Raw genomic sequence first — 21046 nt, 5'->3', positions numbered from 1 at the left:
CATCAATTTTCCACATGAATTTCCGATAGAAGTCCGTGAAACCTCAGACCTCAGGCTGGACTTGGACCGACCCTGACGAACACTAGGAGGCATACTATACACGAACAAATAATCTCTAGAAGCAGTTTGTACTTGCGCTCTCATTTTCAATCTATGTTAAAGTTTCATCCGCCCAGGCAATGAACCATATAATATGATCATTTTTGCGGGCACACCGCTTGGCAGGTTTGTACCATAACTGAATGTTCTGTAATAGCAGACTGTCAGCCTCACAAGCTTGCGGTCGAACGGGAGGCCATAGGAACTGTGCTCTCCATTCATAGAACGTCTCATGCCCGAGAAATTAGGCTGTAGGCGGCTGGTTTCTTCCTATGATGTAGGTGCTGTTAAAATTCTCTGCCAAATATGGCATGCGACAATTCAGGGTTGCTTTTAGAGCACATGCACTTTGCGCCAACCTGCTGCAAAATCTGCCGCGTGGATTGTAGGCATGTCTCCACCGCAGGGCCTAAGACCCATCGATCCCAGTCGTGCGAGGGCACGCATGAATTTGAAGAAGGGCCATTTGCTGGCAAGTCTTAGTCTGTCTGAACCTTGTAAAATCCATTTACCACTAGCTATAATAGTAGCTGAAGATAAGATATGATCATCAATCTGCCATAGATGAACATCATGAGCAGAACCTGTCGGCATCAGTAAATTGGATTTCATTATCAACAGTCCTAATGTACGGTAGGTTTACGACTAGCTCATTTTTGGGATACTGTTCAATTCACTCGTCTCTGATGCAGATGCAGTCTTTAACCTCTATGGGGAGACTGCGGATATGCATACTCTAGAGGTATGCTTTTACAGACTGCCAGCCAGATTCCCGGTCCACAGATACAAGCAACCACTAACTGACGCCGATGTGAAGGCCGCCAGCTGGCTGCACGTCGCAGTGATAAAGGCAAAGATCACGGTGAGATGTTGCAACTCGGAGATGGCGCCCTATCACGCGCCCTATTACGCGGCTCCTCTGCAAGTGAGATTCCAATTATGTGTCGTAGAGTTTGATCAGTAAGTACTCTCCATGTTTAAATGCTGGTAGCTATAGGCTCATCGTGTAAACAGCACTGGGAGGCTATGTTGTACCTCCAAATGGCAGACCGTATCACTCCAATCAGATGTCGATGCTGTACAATATCATATAGGAGCTGCATGGAATGGTAGATGCCATTATGTTTATACCTCTTCCAGCGAAATTCTCCGATCTGCCTAAGCAGATTTACGGGAAATTCAGGGAGGCGGAGCAATGATGGGCCCTCATTGTAACGGTGCGGTGCCTGGCCTGCCTAATCCTGCTAGGTCAATCAGATATGGTGTCTATATTGATCACCGTCTGTAAAGAAGATACTACCACGGCCCACCGGACACTCATATATCTAGTATGGATCGTGGTTGAGTTGAAGTCTTATCTCTCCCCTCCTACTCTTCTCGCTCACGAGCGCTCACCATGATGGATACAGAAAAGACGGATGCTGCCGATGCTGCTGCTTATCACACTAGCAGAGGCGAATTCTCTGACATCTCAAACCATGATGGAGAGTCTATGCAGAGGCCCTTGCGGAACACCAATACCCTGCAACGTAAACTCAAGAATCGTCACATCACCATGATTAGGTCTGTTATACTTTCTTCTTTCTTCTGACAAATTCTCACCTCCGTCAAGTATTGGCGGTGTTATCGGTACTGGTCTTTTTGTTGGAACTGCAGACTCCTTATCGCAAGGAGGCCCCATCGGTCTGTTGCTCGGTTACATAGTCATGGGCTCTATCGTCTATTGCGTCATGATCACTTTAGGAGAAATGGTATGCTTGCTGCACGCCCCAGATCTAGATCACATATCTGATCTTTATGTCTCGTAGATTTCCTACCTGCCTATACCTGGTGGTCCCATCAAACTGGCTGAGCGCTTCGTTGACCCTGCGTTCTCTTTTGCCGTGGGTTGGAATTACTGGTACAGCTGGACGATTACCTGTAAGTCCCATTCTTGCTCTCCCATTTCTCACAATTACTGACCCCTTACTCTTTAGCACCTGGTACTTGAGTTGTTGAATGCATATTCTTAGCGTGTCTACTGACATTTTTATCATCTCAGCCGAGTTTTCTGCTGCTGTAGTATTGATAAACTTTTGGAATCCCTCTGTCAATAATTCAGTGTGGGTCGTCATATGTATTGTCGTCGTTCTGGCCATTAACATGCTCGGTGCTGGCGCTTACGGCGAGGCGGAATTCATATTTGCGTGCGTACTAAGTATTGTATCCCGGCCTTGTATTCTGAGATTACCACAGATCCATTAAGGTCATCACAATCACTAGTCTTATCATCATCGGTATAGTCATCGATTTGGGAGGCGGCCCAAACCATGACCGCATTGGATTCCGCTACTGGAAAAATCCTGGACCATTCGTTCAGTATAATGGCATCGAAGGTGCCAAGGGACAATTCCTTGGCTTTTGGGCTGTTTTGATGCAAGCTGCTTTCTCGTTCCTTGGAACCGAGATTGTTGCTGTACGTTATACTATAAGCTTGTTCAATAAATCCATTACTTACGAATCCCACCTAGATTGCTGCTGGAGAAGCGAAGAATCCTCGTCGTAACTTGCCCAAAGCCATCCGTCGAGTATACATCCGTATATTGCTTTTTTACATTGGTGGAACATTCATCATTGGTCTGCTTGTACCATCCAACGACCCATCTCTCCAATTGGCCCATGACACAGCCGCCAAGTCTCCATTCGTCATTGCTATCGAAAAGGCGGGAATTAAATCACTGCCTTCGGTAAGCCGCATTTGGCCTTCCCTTGTTACCTAGAAATTGACAATGGTATTCAAAACAGATCATCAATGCTTGTTTGTTGACCTCGGCATGGTCCGCCGCATCTAGTGATTTGTACACGGCGTCTCGTGCGATTTGTGCGTATACTTATCTGGCAGTCAACTCATCGAAATCAACTATTTTCGTAGATGGTCTTGCAATCTCAGGAAATGCTCCCAAGTTCTTCCTTAAAACCTCACGCAACGGACTGCCTTATGTCGCTATCCTCTTCTCCGCCTCTTTCTCCCTTCTTACCTTCATGGCTGTGTCCAACAATGCGGGCTCAGTGTTTATCTGGTTTTCTAACATGACATCCGTCGCTGGCCTTATGACATGGTTTGGTATTTCGGTGACGTACCTCCGTTTCTACAAGGGTATGCAGGCCCAAGGCATCGACCGCACGAAGTTCCCTTACTACACAAATCTCCAGCCATACGCAGCGTGGTGGGGAGCAGTTTCAACGGTTACCATCTGTTTCGTATGCCAACTTTTCATATCCACCAATGCTATTGAGACTGACTGTTCCTCTACTCTTTAGTTCAGCGGATGGAACGTCTTCCTCAAAGGAGAGTGGAGTATTGCAACTTTCATCACCAACTACATCCTTTTCATCACCTGGCCAATCATGTACTTTGGCGCTCGCTTCTACTATGGTACCAAGCCTGTTGCTCCAGAGGACATGGACTTCAAGACCGATATAGCTGAAATTTTAGCGGACATGTATGATGATCCCCCGCCAAAGAGCAAGCTGGAAGCATTCTTACAATGGCTGGTGAGCATAGCTGCTTCACTTTGCCATTTTTGACATCACTAACGTCGTCTCAGTTGTAGATGTAGCGATACCTGCAATAGTACCTGGAGCCCATCGATTCTCGTCAATCACATCACTTTTTTTACGAATCCTCAATTGTTCGACATACGTGGTTGTTCGTTGTAAGTATGTCACTACCAACCTACCAATATAATAATATTTCTTAGTATTGCTTACAATGCTTATGCATGTAACAACACGCCTTTTCTGCTTGGACTTGTTTATTTTTCTTTGCACCATCATCTCATATCTCGAACCTTAGCTATCATGAATACAGCGTTTTGTTCTGTTAACCGATTGTCTCGACTTTGGTGTAACTCGTCACACGACGAGTTTCCATCTTACTGACCAAATGTGATTCTGGCTTTACTTGAAGCACATTGCACCTTGCATTTAGTGAACCTTGCAGAAAAACGGATTTTCGTTTGGATTCCAACCTTGTAAAGACCAGCTCTGATGGCAGACTGATATTACTGTAAGACATCTGTTGGAAATTTGCGGGGATATATTGATCTCGCTCGTAAGGAACGTCAAAACATCGGATATCATTTCATCATAGTATGAACTAGGCTACAGGTGGACCATGCTATAGAGACAGAGAGGGTGCGTAGAAGCGTGATGGAATGCAAAGATATGCAAAAGTTCAGAGATATAAAAAAACGAAAGACGTGTCAATGAAGAAATGCAAAGTGACGGAAAGACCCAGGTACATTATGGATATTAATATGCATGAATGAGCGAGCTGCGAGTGATGATGATGGATACAATAATCATAAATCGTCGTCGTTAACGAGAGCAAGGAGACATCGAAAAAGGTAAAACAAAACCTTTGAACAAAAGAACAACGGAAAAGACAATAGACAGGAAGATCGAAACCCCACCCACGCTCAGACAATCAAGCCCGCAAAAACATCTCAATAGGAATCGGTTTCCTTCTCAACCCCGCACTGCCTCCGCTCTCACAGCTCCCGCTTTCAGACGACTCAGAAGACGTCGACGAGCGTGAGTGTTGATGGCGGATGTGCCTGCTGGGCGTGGGCGTTGTGGGCGGGGAGGGCGTCGTGGGGAATAACATTCGTGTTAGGGGCATTCTGTACGGACTCTGTGACCGGGTCTGATTCTGGGTGTTGCTCCGCGGGTGTAGAGGCGATGAGCTATGCGATGCACGAGATCGAGGAGGCGTAGACATAATCGGAAGCAGAGGAGGAGGCGCCCGCCTTGACCTTGAATTCAACTTCGATTTGGACACAAACACCCCACGCAAGGGACTCAAAATTGTGCGTGGAGGTTCAGTAATGTGTGAAGATATTGTGGAACAGCTCCATCGACTGCTGAGTTGATGGGGTTCGGGTCCTGGAGTGGGAGGGAAGGAGAAGGGGGAGATGGGGGCGTTTTCTTCAGACGAGCTCGAGGATGAGAAGGAAGAGTGGGATTGGCTGCTTGAAAATGAGTCCAGAGACGACCGGGGAGTGTCAGAGTCGGTGCTTGCGCGGGGAAGGCTGAGTGTTTCCGGGATTGCCGGTGCGATATCTTGGCTTGGTACGAAGGAAGGCTGAGAATATATGGATTCTTCCTCATCGTCAAACCATATTTGTTCGATGATGATTGGGCAAACTGGCTGTTGCTCCTCTTGTTCGAGAACATCGAGCTCTTCGATGTCAGAGGGGACAGCCATACGAGGAGGGGGGCGGTTTTCAATTGGGGGTGGGGGTGGTGGGTAGACTGGCAAGGGTGGAAGGACACGTTTTTTCCGGATAGCTGAGACTGGTAGCTGCGGAACGGGTGGTATAGGCGTTAGAGGTGGGGTAGGGAGAGGAAGGAGTGGGAGAGCCTTTGAGAAACGACTGCGTCCGCGTGGTTTTGGTGGCTGGGGTGCTACTTCGGGTGAGAGAATGATAGATTCTGGACGGGCTGGTGCAGGTGCAGAGGGCACAGGCGAGTACAGGGAGATAAAGTCCTCGAATTGGCGTGTGTAAAAATCGTACTCGTCTTCTTCTTCAGGAGGATCGGTGACGTCCTCGCAGACTATAGAACGGGTCTTGGTTATACAGAGAGGACGAATGGTGATGCGCTTTGGTGTTAGACGAGGAGTTGGGAGAGGAAGATCTTCGTCGTCTGATGCACATGGGGTAGCAGGCATGCTATCATCTGTGGAAGAGGATGCAGATAGAGTAGGTGAACGAGGGGTGTCATTGAGCATGACCAAGGCATCGTCGATTGAGAATGGGAATTCGGATAGAGTGAGGCGCGAGTCGTTGCAAATTTCTAAGCACTCTGGTATTATTTCGAGGGTTGATGGACAGCCAGCGTCTGAGGGTTTTCTGGTACGAGTACGAGAGCTACGCTTCAATGAAGCACGATTGAAAACTGTAAGGAGGTTAGTTACTTGGTAGTCAAAGACAAGAAGATACAACTGACGTATATTCATGCTGTTGGTGAACGGATGAAAAGCCTTGAGTACATGGCTGGTATATATCTAACTTTGAATAATAACATGTCTTTTGTGCTTCTAAACCATTGTCCTCTTTTCGTACATCAACAACACTTGCCTATTTCGAAGACCGCTGACTTTAAATTATTGTTTACACTCATTGTTTATATACCCACGTATCAGGCAGGATCCTTAATTTCATCATGATGTCCTATATCTCCGAAACGACCTTCTTGATGTTTGCCAGCGCATAACCCACGCTTCATTGATAGGCTTCCAGTGTTATGTGCTCAAAGATTCCATTCCTGGTTACAAGCATCCCCGCTTCTCACCGCGTTTCACGTCTCGAGATGTGGGTCTCACATCTTTCGAGGACCGAGGTGCACATCGCAGTGTCTGAATGACCTCAATGTAGCCCGCGTCAGCCCTATCGTCATCTCTCCAGGCCAAGTTTTTACCACTTTACGTCGTTGTGGAAGGCTCCAAGTAGCTCAGCTTGTCTTCCCACTGCAGCGTCCTACCGGATGTTTTGGTGACTGTTTCACTCTTGGCGCCTGTGTTGTGTGCTCCGTAGACTGACGATACGATGCTTGTTTTACATTCTTTGTAGTAGCCTCTCTTGAAATACATCAACTTCTCACTGCGATGTCGTACTGGTTTCAATCATCTGTTTGTTGGCGCCCGTGCTACGTACTTCTCCTTATCAGAAATAAAAGACCAAACGCTCAAAATTAATCGCCGCATCATCACAGCAATTAAATCATCGATCAACTTCTATTTCTCTGCTCTGTGAACCGAGTCCAATCTCATCATCTCCCTTGTACTCAAAATTGAAGTCAAGTACTCGATATATCGGGCCGTTAGTATGTTCGTATTACGTCACGTTCAACCCGTGCATACAATGAAGCTCTTCCATGTCGGTGAGTCGTGCGGTTAAAGCCAGGACACAAACTACTGAAACTCACGCAATGGTTGTAGAGGCAGGTACTACATTGACTCTGTTTGTGGCAAAATATGGGACAGTACCCAATGCTAGCATCAGTGGGCATGGCAGATATTGATGATGCAAAAGCAGTAACGAGGGCGAGGACTCGGACGATTGCAAAGGAGAAATGCATTGTGTGTGATGAGGATGCGATTGAATCAATCTGAAACGTCACCTTCTTCCTTTTATATGCTGAATAACTTGTGTATTATGGAAGCCCGGACACTCGCGCTCAGTTACTACGCTTAAATCCAGTCAGGACCATGGACGCTGCTGATGCGGATCCGTTGATGAATAAATAAAGATTACTACCATCGTAACGGCGCTCACCTTGCAACAGCACGTCACACCACCTGGCTATCCCAATTAGTAAGCCTTACTAGGCTTGGTACACACGTGCCGTGCCAACTATAATTAGGCTCGCCTGTAGTTAAATCCCAACACCAGCAATAAATATTGCCCTAAATCATATTTTACCTCTAGTACTGTATTATCACAGCTGCTAAATATATTCGGCAAGGTACGTGTTTACCACACTTACTAATTAGGGTAGCCAGTGCTCTCTACAGCACCATTCCCGCCATTCCCACCATTCCGGCAGTTTCCGTTCCAGGTCCGTTTCCCAATGAGGGTTCTGTTTGGGCAAGGGGCGCTCCCACACCCCTTGCTCCTCACCTTTACGCTGCTGCCCACACTGGCCAGGACAGCACCTGCACATCATGTCCTGTGACACAGGCTCAGAGGCCTCTCAGTTCTATGCATTTCCTGTCATTCCGGCAGCTTCCATCTTAGGCCGACCAGGACAGCATCAACACACAACATCTCATGGTGCAGTCCCTCTCAGGCTCAGAGGCCTCTGTTTACAGACTATCAAGAAGCATTTTCCTCACCATTACCACCCTCTATGTTTGCAACATTTACAGTGCCAATGTGGATACCGCAACCTGCCCTATTATTGTGCTCCCATCAAGCATTCTCCTCCCCATTACCACCCTCTACATCTGCAATGTTTACAGTGCTGATGTGGATACTGCAACCTGCCCTACTATCGTCCTCCCATCAAGCATTCTCCTCCCCATTACCACCCTCCACGTTTGCAACGTTTACAGTGTTGACGTGGATACTGCCACCTGCCCTACTATCGCGCTTGGCAAAAGTCATTTATCCTCATTGGCGTGATCACCACTGAATTATACCTATTTTGAATGTGAGTGCATAATTCAAGTGAAGTCGTTCAAACTGCTTATCAGTTTAATAGGTCGGACGTGCTCAATGAGTCTTACATTTACTTCTGATGCCCCTTGCTTGATGATAGACTATGGAATGAATTTTGAAGTGCTCCTGCACGACTCCCTCAGCCTCATGAACTTGATTGTAGTTATGCAAATATAACCTGTATATGTTAATATGATAAAGTGTGAGACAAAACATTGAACTTGAACAAGAGTTGTGCATGATATGCAGTAGGAAAATCTAAGGTGCAGGACCGAACATCCTATCTAAGGTTGCTAACATAGCATCAGAGTCAAACTGAGGGAAAGTCGATACATCAGAGTCTCTAGGGATATAAAAGTTGAAATCTGATGCATCTGGAGCATTGGAAGGGAGAGGGACATTAGAACCTGGCAACTGCAAACTAGTAGAGGTATTAGCCAGATCAAAAGTAGAGGGTTGATTAGCAGCATGAGCAGCTGCTGGTGTGGAAAATCGACGGACAGGCTCATCAACAGGCTCGTCTCGTTCTTCATCCCCATGCTCATCCTCTTCATCAGTGCAATCATTGTCCTCGGCGGTCTCAGAACTCTCGTACTTTTTGCAGCGATTTGGGTTCATGGCAGCTGGGAGCCCTTTGCGCTTCTTTCCTTTGTCAGAATGAGTTCACTGACAGTGATCAATGATCTTGCCTCTGTCAATCTGCCCCTGGCATTTTGAATAAAGCTCCTCGAACTCCTCATCAGCCAGTACCTTCCATTTGATTTGTTTTGACTCCCACTTTGAGTAAAGCATCTCGAGGTCGGGACGTGCACTCGAGGCTTGACTAAGGTTAGTGAATGTAATGTTGTCCGGCCAGCCCTCAATGGCGACTTGATAGTGCTGAACAACATTACGAAAATAATGTGTCCACTGCATCCTGGCATCAGGATCACCAGTGATGAGTTCTATCAATGCATATGAGTCAAATACCTTGCAGAAGACTAGAAAAACCTGATGTAGTTTGGTGTTGATGATATCATGAATTTTTGAGTGAATTTCGGAGACTTGTTATTTGTGATTTGTAGCAGTGCCTAAATGTAACGAGTCAGTAGGCAAAAAATAATAATGAACATTCAAACCTTTCATCCCTTGCACTGCAAAACCTTCCATCTTGCTGACTAGATCTTGATTGTCGATCCCCATGACAGAACTCATGAAGTGTTGGACACCTTTGGTGGCAAAGGTGACACCTCGCAGAAGGAGATCTGTAGAGCCACGTGTTGTATACAGAATGGTCTCTGCACCTGTGCAACAGTTGAGGCTGTTGAGCTAGCAGTAGTATGGACTAGGTATCAGTAAGCTTGAAAGTCAAATGAATGAAGGACGCACCTCATTTTTGACAGCTTTGAGAGTTTGAGTAATGTCATTTATCTTGAACTTTTCTGAGACACGGAGGCCAGTAACCTTTGTCATTTTCCAATCGGCATACTCTGCAAGTATATTGTCTTGCTCATCCTTCGAAAGTCGAAGGTATTCATCCCGATGTTCATGGACGAGTAATTCAAGTGCCCCTTGGCCCTGATTACCTGTCAAAAAATGTGTTAGTAAGTGTGTGTAATGAGTCAAACAAGCTTACGGTTCTTGGTCTCTTGGTTTTTCTTCCAGCAGAACGCATTCCATGCATTCAGCTTAGAATGCCTTGAGCGAAGCAAACCATGACCAATATACAAGTCATTTTGCACGTAGCATACACTTTTGTGGTGAGACACAGCAATGGTCTTTGTGGCCTCATCAAGCTGGTTCCAGGTGTCATTGAAGGCGTCTCTGAATTGACGAGACTTCTCCTGTCGGCTGTATATGAGTGCAGCTCGCGCTTCTTTGCTTAAAACAACCTTGGGACAAGTACAAGGTGGCAGTTGAATGCACCGACCTGCAGAGACGCTCTTGACGACATGAAACGACTGAGAGACCATTGTTTGCTGCAATGGTGTAAGCACTAGTTTGCATCCAAGCTAAGATATTTAACACACCATGAATAAATAAATAAATTTCAAGGCTGTGGATGGCAGGTTCAGGGTAGATGGACACACATATTCAGACTGACATAAACGGATTCTAAGATCTACAAGAACACTAATCCAAAGAAGTAAAGCGCACATACAAAGACTAGAATTCCAAGGACCTTGAGAATGAGTGTCAGTACCGAATATGATAGATCATACTAACACCAAAAGAGTTAGCATAGATTGAACAGTTTGAAATAGTATAAAAAAACACCAACCTTGACAACCTCGGGTTGAACTTGAAGGTCAGCGAGCAGAGCCTTCGACAGGATAGCAGCCTGTTTGTAAGTAAGGTTCCACTTTGGCGACCTAAACACTACCTCCCATCGGCTACTGCAGGTAGTTCCAATTAAGGTTCACAATCTAAGCAAAATTTCATCTCCCAAACCGAGCCGATCAAGTGCCACATCAGTATTTACTCCAATGCTAATGAGTGCAGGGCCAAACCTTGGCTCATTGTGGCTAAGTTCCTGACCTGACAAAAGCGGGCCTGCATTGTTATCTCCAGGGACAAATACATCTGCGAGTCAATGTTGACAAATCCGCTGGGAATGTGCTGTTGGTTTTTTCGCAGTGCTGATAGCCAATTCCACTCCCTGACGAATGGCTGCAGACAGGATGTTGGTTGGAGTCTTTTGACTGAGCTTGAACTTCGAAGTCATTGGAAAAAGCTTGCGGTGATTGCGCAGAGCACTGAATATGGGCTCCAGCAGCATCCATGGGTGAAGGAAGGTATTGTGGACCATGAGTATTGATATGTGCAGCAGGAACTTCAGAATTATGTTAGCAGTGAGATTAGTATACAAAAATCAATTGACTTACAGCGCTTAGGTGGTTTGATGCCTTCGACAGCACAACACTTGGAAAAGTGTTGAAGATGAGGTAGCACAAATTCTGCAGCAAAAGCCTGTACTAAGGTAGTAACATCTCCACTGATGCACTGTGGTGTTTCTTGAAGTTCATGGGGTGTGATGTAGAGGTCAAGAGCAAGTTCCTCAGGCAAGGCTGTTGAAGACACTTCAGAGCCTGGGCATTGAATGAGGAGAGAGATTCCACCATCAATATGGTCTTGCATGGTTACCTGAATAATTTATGAAATTTTAGAAAGAATGTATGAAAGTCTAAACTTACTGCATCAAAAAGATCCTGGAGTGCAGCCTCAACTAGTTCGACATGAGTGAGAGTCCTCTCTTTACCATATGTAAGTCTGATTGAATGCAGCATATGCTGGGTGAAGACCACCAGGTTTCCTAGCGTGATAATGAGCACCATCAATGTGCATGTCATGCCTAAACAATGCCCTTCCAGCCGCTTGACATTCATTGTTGCTGAAGCCTTGTGCAAATGGTGATGCATGGAGAGCAGCTAGACTAGACATTGTGAAATGATCAGATCCTGGTACTAGTGTGAGCGTCTCCATTGGCGATAATTTATGTGCGTATGGCTGTGGTTTTGCCTTGGGGGGAGTAACAACCATGATGTTGAAAACAGACTGCTGTATTTTGAATGTAAAAGTCAAAGGCACTAGCAAAGGCTATTTAATAACATATAATAGGAGTGTTCATCCTATCATCAGAAAGGTTTTGGTGAACATTGATGTATTGACAGCGGTCATGTAAGCAAGCCTGGCGCCTCAATTACTAGACATATTAACACTCATGTAAGTATCAGGTCCAAGTGGAGTAGCTTTCAGACCATTACTCTCGCTATTCTCAAGTTCAAGCAGGGTAACTTTCAGATCACTGCTCTTGCTGTTCTAAAGCTGATTCTATGTAAGTAAGCCCACCTCTCACTATTCTAAAGTTCAAGCAGGGTAGCTTTCAGACCGCCGCTCTTGCTGTTCTAAAGCTAATTCTATGTAAGTAAGCCCACCTCTCGCTATTCTAAAGTTCAAGCAGGATAGCTTTCAGACCGCCACTCTCGCTGTTCTGAAGCATAATTATTATTATCAGAAGTGTCATTAAATACATAGCAGAGTGCTGTAGATCACGAGATAAATGTTAATCGTTAATGGATTGTAGATAGTCAGCCATGTCCTGCGTCAATGAATAATTCTCTTCAGCATCTAGGTCCATATCAGAAGCAATGATATCATGCACATCATCAATGATGTCTCATTGCACTGCAATATAATTAGTTTCAAAACATCAAATAACGAACACTTGCACAAAACGTACCAGGACAGGTAAAATGGGCTAAATCTGCATTATCATTGCTAGACAATGTGAACTGATTAAGGTGGACACCAACACCTCTCATTCCTGAAAATCCAGGAATGTGATCTAGGCAAAAAGAATGAATAGCATTGATGGCCATACATGAACGCCACTGGCGTCGAAGCTCATTCCCCAACTGTGGGTTTGAAACACGAAGATCCTGTATGACAGTAGAGGTATGGAGTTCTTCATCATGAATTGCTGTACGCAGACAGTGAACTTCAATGTTGAGCTGAGTAATTTCTTCGCAAGCTTGACAAAGCTTGAAATATTTGGTGGTTGCCTCTTGATGAGCAGGCATTGCCCAGTCACTATTTTGAATATCAGTATGAGAATGGCGCAGCAGATCGAATTTGCCAAGGAAACTGTAGTCAGCGACATCTTTCCGAGATACCTTCTGTCATGGTGGATTTAAAGTGACAGCTTGGACATTGTAGCAGTTGATGGCATTCCGAATAGCTTCTGATCACCATTGTAGCACTTTGCCAAGTTGTTGACGTAGTTTATACCCTAAAAAATGTTTGCTCACTGAATGTGTGATTTGCAATAAACAAACACCTGTGCCAGACAATGACAACTTCGAAAGTTCAAATAACCTCATAACAACCAGACACTCCAGGTCATCTAGCGCACTGCGATACTTGCTGAGATACTTCCTCCTTAAAATGGTTATACTCCTGGCCACCAATCTCCTATCGTGCATCAACAGCCAAGAGAGCTTCTACATGCGCAACCAATGCCTCGGCATGCTGTAATTTAGCATATGAAGAGTCGACCTGAATATGAGCTTGCGAAAGTATGTTGTTTATCTGCTCCAGGTTACTGGCTGCAATTGCAGTGAGGGAACTATTAGCAGCTTCACGTGCTAAGTCCCAATCAGCCCCCTAATAAATTAGTGTCAGGGCCACATATCAACAAAATAGTTATCATTACCTCCATTCAGCAAGTTCATCAAGCACCTCAACATACCGAACAGAGAGGCGATCTTTTTCAGGGGGCTGCTTCAAACTATCAAGATAACCATGTTCTTCCTTGAGGAAGCGAGGGAAGTTGGCATCAGTAAGACCAAGCTCAGATTGAATGATGGCTAGTTCAGCTGTGAGCACACTGATCTGTTTGGTGGCTTCTTGGTAATGATTTGATAAAAAATTGGCTAATGAAATATCAGTTTCATAATTGAATATTAGGTCCTTAAAGAAATTATGCACAAAGCACAGCATACGTGTCAGCGTCCCAAAAAGCAAAGTGTTCTTCAATAGTTTGGTGCCGGTGGAACAGGCTCGCATGTCTAGTGCTACGAGCGAGCTCATTTGAGGCGGAAAATATGTGCTCACACCCTTCACCCTCACTGTGTCCAGTGCCCAAGATATACATTGGATGCCAGACCAACTGGCATTTGCGGTTGTGTGCATGGCCGTGAAATGCGCCAACCATCATCCAAAAATTCAAGTCTAATGCTCGTGGTGTGACACTCGGACCTGCACCGGGCAGGAAACAGGGTATTTTCATACATGTGTCAAGGAGTATAGGACACTATCAGTATCATTGTCCATCTTTGTGTTGCAAGTAACCTTTGTCCTAAACTGAACTCGCTTTCCCACGCTTTGCACATCCGCTTATCCGCACTTTCCTGTGCATCAGCTGCATCGGACATGCATTCCTGCACTTCAGATACCTCAGAAACACATTAGGAAGGTTCCTCATCCATCCATAGTCTGTCCAAATCCCATTGGTATGTGAATTTCCTTACCTTGAGGCTTGTAAAATGTGTTGCAGCCTTATTACATGTTCTTACATATTTACTATATTTCCTATCCCTTCCTACTCCGAGTGGGATTTTAGACACTATAAGTTACCTATACTTTGGACTACTTTATGACACTTCTCTCGGACTGTACATTTCCCTCGTACTGTACATTTCCCTTGTACTGTATACCTCACCCTATAGGTTTACCTTCGAAGTAGTCCCTAGCAGTGCGCGCTTTTTAGCCCCTATTAGGTCCCTTATACCTCTCTATACCTAGGATCCCTTACCTCACAATATACCTTTGCCCTCACTCTATAAACCTCATTCCTTGACTTCCCTATACCTTGTCCGCTCTTTCCGCACTTTCTGCACCTTCAGCCGCGCGTTCCTGCACCTCGGATAACCTCGGATACACTCCTATACCTCGTGCATACCTTGTCCGCTATTTTCCCATGCTTAGCACGCTCTCAGGTTCACACATATCCATCATCTCTCTAGTAGCAAATCCCTTTAGGGTCGAACGTGTCTGTATAGACATAGCAGCTAGACATTAGCTAGACCCAACTTTGTCCTTGCCACTCAGCAGGACTGTTGTCACCACAGCAGGCCTAAGGAGCTATTTGTTAAGGTCTTGGAGAACGTGCAGCCGATGTCATAAGCGCAAGCTCCATTCTTCCCATAAACCGTAAGAAGCTTATCAATGAGCATGAGGGGATATTTAGCTCTATCAAATCAAGTCAGTGCCAAATTAACTGACAGCAAGAGTGAATTACAGTTCTCTGCTTTGGATCATGTTGCAGGCCAGGTGTACGAAACGATGACAGCAGGCAGCAATAAAAATGCCTGATTCGTGGAAGACTGAGAACATCTTCTTGCGTGTTTCGGGTCCGGCATTTCGCCAGCAACTAACACAAGTGAGTGAGCCTGGGTTAGTCTTGATGGGTTCATCTCCCCAATCATCTAGACTTGAGTCCTGTACGACATCATCAGGCAGTAATAACATCAGAAGAAAAGACTTAACTTCACCCTTGAATTGGTCTACAGCCATGGGTCCAATCCAGTAGTTGGAACATGCCTTGCGAGAATCTATGTGTGCAGTTGTACCATATATAGCGGAATCCCAGTGTTTCAAGCTATTGTTGCCATCTATTGAGACAAGCCAGTCAAACTCAAGTGTGAGCTCATCCTGGAGCTTATAGAAACATGCCAGACAGGAATTGAGTAAACACCAGTTAGGCGTGTTGTAATTCAGGGCTGCCTGGAGACGCTTATCGAAAGAATGAATGATTTCGAGGTATATGTCATATGCAGCCAAAAATTGCATGCACAAGTATGGCCGATAAGGAATCTATTAAATGCCCATTGTAAGATGGTTCACCAGATGAGCCATGCACTTACATCATGGAGAAAACACAGAGCTTTGCATTGAGCTTGGATGCTGAAACAAGGACATGTTCAATGAATTTGACAGTAGGCAGCAAGAGTGTGTAAGGATATTGCAACCGTGGGATACATTGGTGCACACCCAATGTAGCCATGGTAAATCAGGGTCTCGTTAGGGTACTTGTGAGACAACAAAGATTGAGGCAATGAGTGGCTTCGGTCTGAAAATAAATTAGCATTAATAGCAGGGTGAAGTTCATCATACATACAAAAAAGATCTACAAGTTTGATATTACTTAGCAAAAGGCACTGAGTATCACTTGAAGATGGCACCATGGGTGGTTCATTGAAGGTTGGCATGCCATTCTCAGCAGAGCGAGAGCGATAGTCAAGATAAGCATCCACAAGGTGACCTATTTGAATATCCCAGTGAGCCGTCTGATTTTCTGTATGGTCATGGCATGTGCGGGGATCTGTATAGCGACTATTATGTGGGGTGAGACTAAGCAAGTGCAGATAGGTAAATAAACTCACCAGCCACTGGTCTCAGCAATTTGGCTTGCAAGACCTTCAAAAGCTTCATGTTCTCTGCCTGCATGACTAAACTCCAAGCCTTCCTCTCCAGGGGGTGCCATATATGGGAGTGCCTCAGAATCCATTCCATGGTCTACCATCATGTTCTCCACCATATCATGATCTTCTGTTGACATCTCTAAAAAAAACTGTGAACACTATCTTGAAACTCAGAAGATGGGCACTAACCTTGAATCTCAGTGCAACACATAGCATCTGTATCAGCTACACGCTGAAACTGCTTGCCAGCCATAAGGATGCATGTTTGGCAATGACGGCCTCTGAAATTGTGGGATACAACTGATTTTGAAAGCCCATTGAGCCTGAGAGGGACTCCACCACGAGACATTGTGCATTGATGCTGTCCTGGCCACTGTAGGCGGCACTATGAAGGTAAGGAGCAAGGGGCGTGAGAATGCCCCTTGCTCAAACAGGGCTTATTTGAAAAAGGGCCTAAGACAGAAGCTGCCAGAATGACAGGAAATGCATAGAACTGAGAGGCCTCTGAGCCTGTGTCACAGGACATGGTGTGCAGGCGCTGTCCTGGCCAGTGTGGGCGGCAGCATAAAGGTGAGAAGCAAGGGGCGTGGGAGCGCCCCTTGCCCAAACAGAACCCTCATTGGGACACGGACCTGGAACGGAAACTGCCAGAATGGCGGGAATGGTGGGAATGGTGCTGTAGAGAGCACTGGCTACCCTAATTAGTAAGTGTGGTAAACACGTACCTTGCCGAATATATTTAGCAGCTGTGATAATACAGTACTAGAGGTAAAATATGATTTAGGGCAATATTTATTGCTGGTGTTGGGATTTAACTACAGGCGAGCCTAATTATAGTTGGCACGGCACGTGTGTACCAAGCCTAGTAAGGCTTACTAATTGGGATAGCCAGGTGTGCCACACCCGGAAGCTCACGCACTCACGTTTTATGCATATCACTGCTAATTTTGCTTATAGTTTTCTCCGAAAAAAATCAGTGGCAGGCCCTACCCCTTCCTTTTATATGCTGAATAACTTGTGTATGCATTTTAGGAAGAACTTATTTGTTGATCCACCGCAACTAGTGCTGTGGGCAGAACTAGGGTTGTGTGGTAATAGGAGTTACCGACAATCGTGCAGTGTTGTTGTGCATAACTCACCTGTGACATATGCTCTATTGAGATATACAATGATAAATATAAGACATACAACGATAAATACAGCGGACTGTGAAAAATGTATGCGGCATAACAGCAAATCAAACTGTCACCAAAGATCAAACAGATGCTTGGCTTAACTGCACTGGATCCTCATCTGTGGTACGTGTCTCAGCCGAGGACTTTAAACCCGCAGATGAAGTCTTGTCTCCCTTCAAAAGGTGTTGAAAAACTTTCTCTCTAGTTGCTTACCTTGCTCCCTCCAGACAGATGCCAAACACAATTGGACACAATGGTCAAGTTCCTGCTCATGAGTAGCAGGTATGCACTTGTACTTTACCTGCAACTGATATATCTCGTTCAACAGCTCCTGATGCCTGTCACGAGTTCCAAATACAAACCATTATTCATTCCTAAATTCTAAGTCCTTTAAGCGCTCAGTCACAGCGCCCGTACCTAAGAAAATGTTTACTGTTGAAGAAGTTCCTATTATTGCGTCCATTGTAGAATTATCAGAGTCACGTGACTTACCGGACAATGCCGAAGATATCGACATCATGCCTCACGACACTCTTGGAATGTTCCAGAGTCTTACTGCAACTGCGACACATGTTATGACATCATAGTTATATATAGAATCATACGATACCTTTAATTATTCTGATTGGTTAGTTAGTTCATACTCAGTTTCGATCTCAGTTTCAATATGTGTATATAGGTAGCTCAACGTAGTTAGTAGTTCTTTAGTTCAAACCTCTTGTATCTCCAAGTGAGCAATCCAAGATGTACCTGCTGCCTTATCCTCTTTGTGATTATCTTGTTGTTTGAGTCCTAGTCTCTGCCCTGCGTTAATTTGTTTAAAGGGTTGTGACAATGCCCTCATCAGACCAATCATTGAGTATTTTGTTGCAAAAGGGTACACTAATACTGAGATTGTAACTCGGCTGTGCAAGTACTATGATACTGATATGTATAATGTTTCGTGAGTTGTCCGTCTTCTTCCCAGTTAAAAGCACATTTCAAGTTCACATATCTTCCCTGTTCATAGGATTGACCTCCTGAAAAAATGGTGCTCACAGTGGGGACTGAAATCTGCACGTGGACAAGCCCACACCATCACAAGCATAGGACCAGCAATCGAGCATGTACGAGCATGCTTTCCCAAGCAAGGTTTGCATGATATGAGACTTACTCTCATGCATGAAGAGAAGATGATTGTTTCAAGGTGCACTGTCTTTTTTGGTCACATTTCTGTATTGTGATAGAGGCTTTGTACAGAAAGTTAATTCTTCACTACATGAATCTTCATCATCCTCAAGATATTCAAGCTCGCAAGAGTCGGCACCTGAAAAGAAGTATTTACTGGACAGCGGGTGTCAATGATATCTGGGTATTTGATCAGCATGACAAATGGCAACACTTTCAACTCTATCTTCATGTTGCAATTGAGCCATTTTCAGGACGTGTACTGTGGCTTAAGATTTGGTGGACTAATCGTAACCCCACCTTATTTGTGGGTGGTAAAGAGGAGATCCGATCCTGTCATGTCACTGTGACAATAGGTAATAACACTGGCATGGGGCAATGGCTACAACATACTATGTGAGTGAGTTTGAATCCCCGGGCCGGGCCTTGAGCCATGACCTGTACTCTTGTTGGCATGACTCAGGTCATACTTTACAATCTTATTGGGAATGATATCTTTCAAGGTCTGACTCGGCGAATCATCAATCATGGGTGCATAGTGTATACACAGAACAAGTGATTTTGACACCTTGAGGCATACGTGCAGCGCGAAGAATCATGTAAGTCAGGTGAAGCTTGGCGCGGGACTGGCGCCCTACCCTGAGGTCAAGTTGCACTATCACGGTGCATATTTATGGTCATTCTGAAGATCTTGATCTTTGGAAATTGTTCTGTAAGTGTTTCTTTCTAGTTGATGGGTTTCATTGTGCTGATGATGCGATAGTGTTCATTCAGCCGAGAACAATCAGCATCTGCGTGGCTGGTGATCATCCCATCATATGCTACAAGAATGCTCCTCATCTACATCTATTTGGAAATATTACAGGCAAGGTCAGGTCTTTATCACGTACAGAACTTATGTACACCATACAGGTTGATCAATGTTCATTTCTAGTTTGAAGCCAATTCAGACAGACAAGCCCTGTGATGTTTCCTAAAACTTTCAGAAATGTCTGTCTAACGCACCTACCTTCCGAGAAACCAGGACACGGAGATCCATGTTCCGTGCTAATTCCATGCATATAAAAAGTTACTCCATGACTTGTCATGAGTCATCTATTCCAATCTCTCCATTACTCGAGTGGCAGGAAACTTTATTTAGTTAATCAACTCGGCAATCGATCACTAGTGACTCGCGTGTCAGTGTCATGAACCATACTGCACCGATGTGAAAGCAGAAACACTACTCACAGCACATATAAAGGCAAACTGCCATGTCAATGAGTCATGGTTGAATCCAGGACACAAACCACTATAACTCACGCAATGCTTCCCAGGGCAGGAGCGGCATTCAGATTTGTAGAGGCAAAAGATGGGACAATCTTTGATCTCAGCCTGGATCAGCATGGCAGAGCTTGATGATGCCATCTGAGCTATGACGACAAGGAAAATTGCAAAGGAGAAACACATTGTGAGTGAGGATGTGATATGGCCTGAAGGCTAAAATAAATCTTGACGGATTAGTAGCAAGATACCTTGCTTTATATGTTCATCATGATTATGCCAGATAACTCCATCTTTACCTTCGAACTGCAATGCCAGCAGATTGAACAAGGTCTGTGTGCAATTTGGTGTGGAACAGTGGAAAATCTTTCGCTGGTGGACCTGGCAGTAGTGCAGCTGTGTAAGCATGGCTTACGCACTAGGGCTCGGGGAATTAGGGATCCCACTCTGGTTGACCGGCTAATTCGCACGACCCTCTGCGAAGACCTAATTGACCGGTGTAAATGACAGCAAATTCACTCAAATTGACCCATAGCTCTTTGACGCTGATTCACGCTAATTTGCAGGTAAATTTGGTCTAATTGACCATAATCTACAACAAAGCCGCCAATCACCATTCCTCCCACTCATTGTCATTAGGGTACTCCACGGGTACGGGTAACCCGCTGACCTGCACCAAACCGGTTCGGTGCATGGACGACCAATACTCTCTCATGAGTCATATACCCTGAAATACCACTATGAAACCCTTTTCCCTTTTATCTGAAGTTGGACTGAGGCTAAGGGCATATTTTTTGCTTTTCTTTTTATTTTTTCAAGTCTATATGCCAGCAGCCTGAATATTTTAGTACATTTAATTCTGCGATGAGTTTTGCTTAGTCAGCCATGGTGATGACCCAGACAAAATCCCACACATGTCAGGTGACTGTGAAAAATATTTCCCACATATGTTGTCCTGGAAAAACATTAGTAAACCCCTAAATACTAGGCTCGCGTCATTCTCACCCTTCAAACAAAGCAAGCAAGGTACAGCCACACTTTTATTCTGATTTCCATTATTCTTTTTCTTTTCTTTTACTTTCACTGACCTTTGGTGTTCTTTGTCCAAAAATACTGATCCAAAATATTCGTGTTGTCTCTACATCCACCTAAGACTCCGTAGCAGCATAGTGGGGAG

General features: G+C 44.9%; 4 protein-coding genes across 4 annotated transcripts; 2 read left to right on the top strand and 2 right to left on the bottom strand.

Moving 5' to 3' along the window:
* Window positions 1-1621: 1621 nt before the first annotated feature.
* Window positions 1622-4123, top strand: F5891DRAFT_1116313 (amino acid permease/ SLC12A domain-containing protein). Its single transcript, XM_041363796.1, has 10 exons — window positions 1622-1662; window positions 1712-1850; window positions 1908-2019; window positions 2076-2081; window positions 2141-2285; window positions 2335-2554; window positions 2610-2825; window positions 2884-3339; window positions 3400-3633; window positions 3687-4123. Exons 1-10 carry the CDS (start codon window positions 1655-1657, stop codon window positions 3690-3692), a joined length of 1542 nt encoding a protein of 513 aa, XP_041219741.1. The 5' UTR covers window positions 1622-1654; the 3' UTR covers window positions 3693-4123.
* Window positions 4124-4197: 74 nt separating this feature from the next.
* On the bottom strand, window positions 4198-6277 carry F5891DRAFT_734293 (uncharacterized protein). The gene is made up of 2 exons (XM_041373016.1): window positions 6091-6277; window positions 4198-6039 (listed from the first exon to the last, which is right to left on the bottom strand). Exons 1-2 carry the CDS (start codon window positions 6098-6100, stop codon window positions 4568-4570), a joined length of 1482 nt encoding a protein of 493 aa, XP_041219740.1. The 5' UTR covers window positions 6101-6277; the 3' UTR covers window positions 4198-4567.
* Window positions 6278-8966: 2689 nt separating this feature from the next.
* F5891DRAFT_961964 (uncharacterized protein) lies at window positions 8967-10255 on the bottom strand (the record flags this gene model as incomplete). Its single annotated transcript, XM_041375862.1, has 4 exons — window positions 8967-9293; window positions 9414-9611; window positions 9672-9868; window positions 9919-10255. The coding sequence occupies 4 exons, from the start codon at window positions 10253-10255 to the stop codon at window positions 8967-8969; spliced, it is 1059 nt and encodes a 352-aa protein (XP_041219739.1).
* An 8242-nt stretch (window positions 10256-18497) lies between these two features.
* On the top strand, window positions 18498-19006 carry F5891DRAFT_961966 (uncharacterized protein; the record flags this gene model as incomplete). The annotated part of the gene is made up of 2 exons (XM_041375863.1): window positions 18498-18625; window positions 18679-19006. Coding segments are annotated over 2 exons (456 nt in total), but the record flags the coding sequence as incomplete, so codon positions are not given.
* Window positions 19007-21046: the final 2040 nt, after the last annotated feature.

The sequence above is a fragment of the Suillus fuscotomentosus genome, assembly GCF_016647785.1.
Source record: "Suillus fuscotomentosus strain FC203 chromosome Unknown F5891scaffold_84, whole genome shotgun sequence".
Lineage (NCBI taxonomy): Eukaryota > Fungi > Basidiomycota > Agaricomycetes > Boletales > Suillaceae > Suillus > Suillus fuscotomentosus.
The sequence above is the reverse complement of the archived record's forward strand: the minus strand, read 5'-3'. Positions and strand labels throughout refer to the sequence as shown.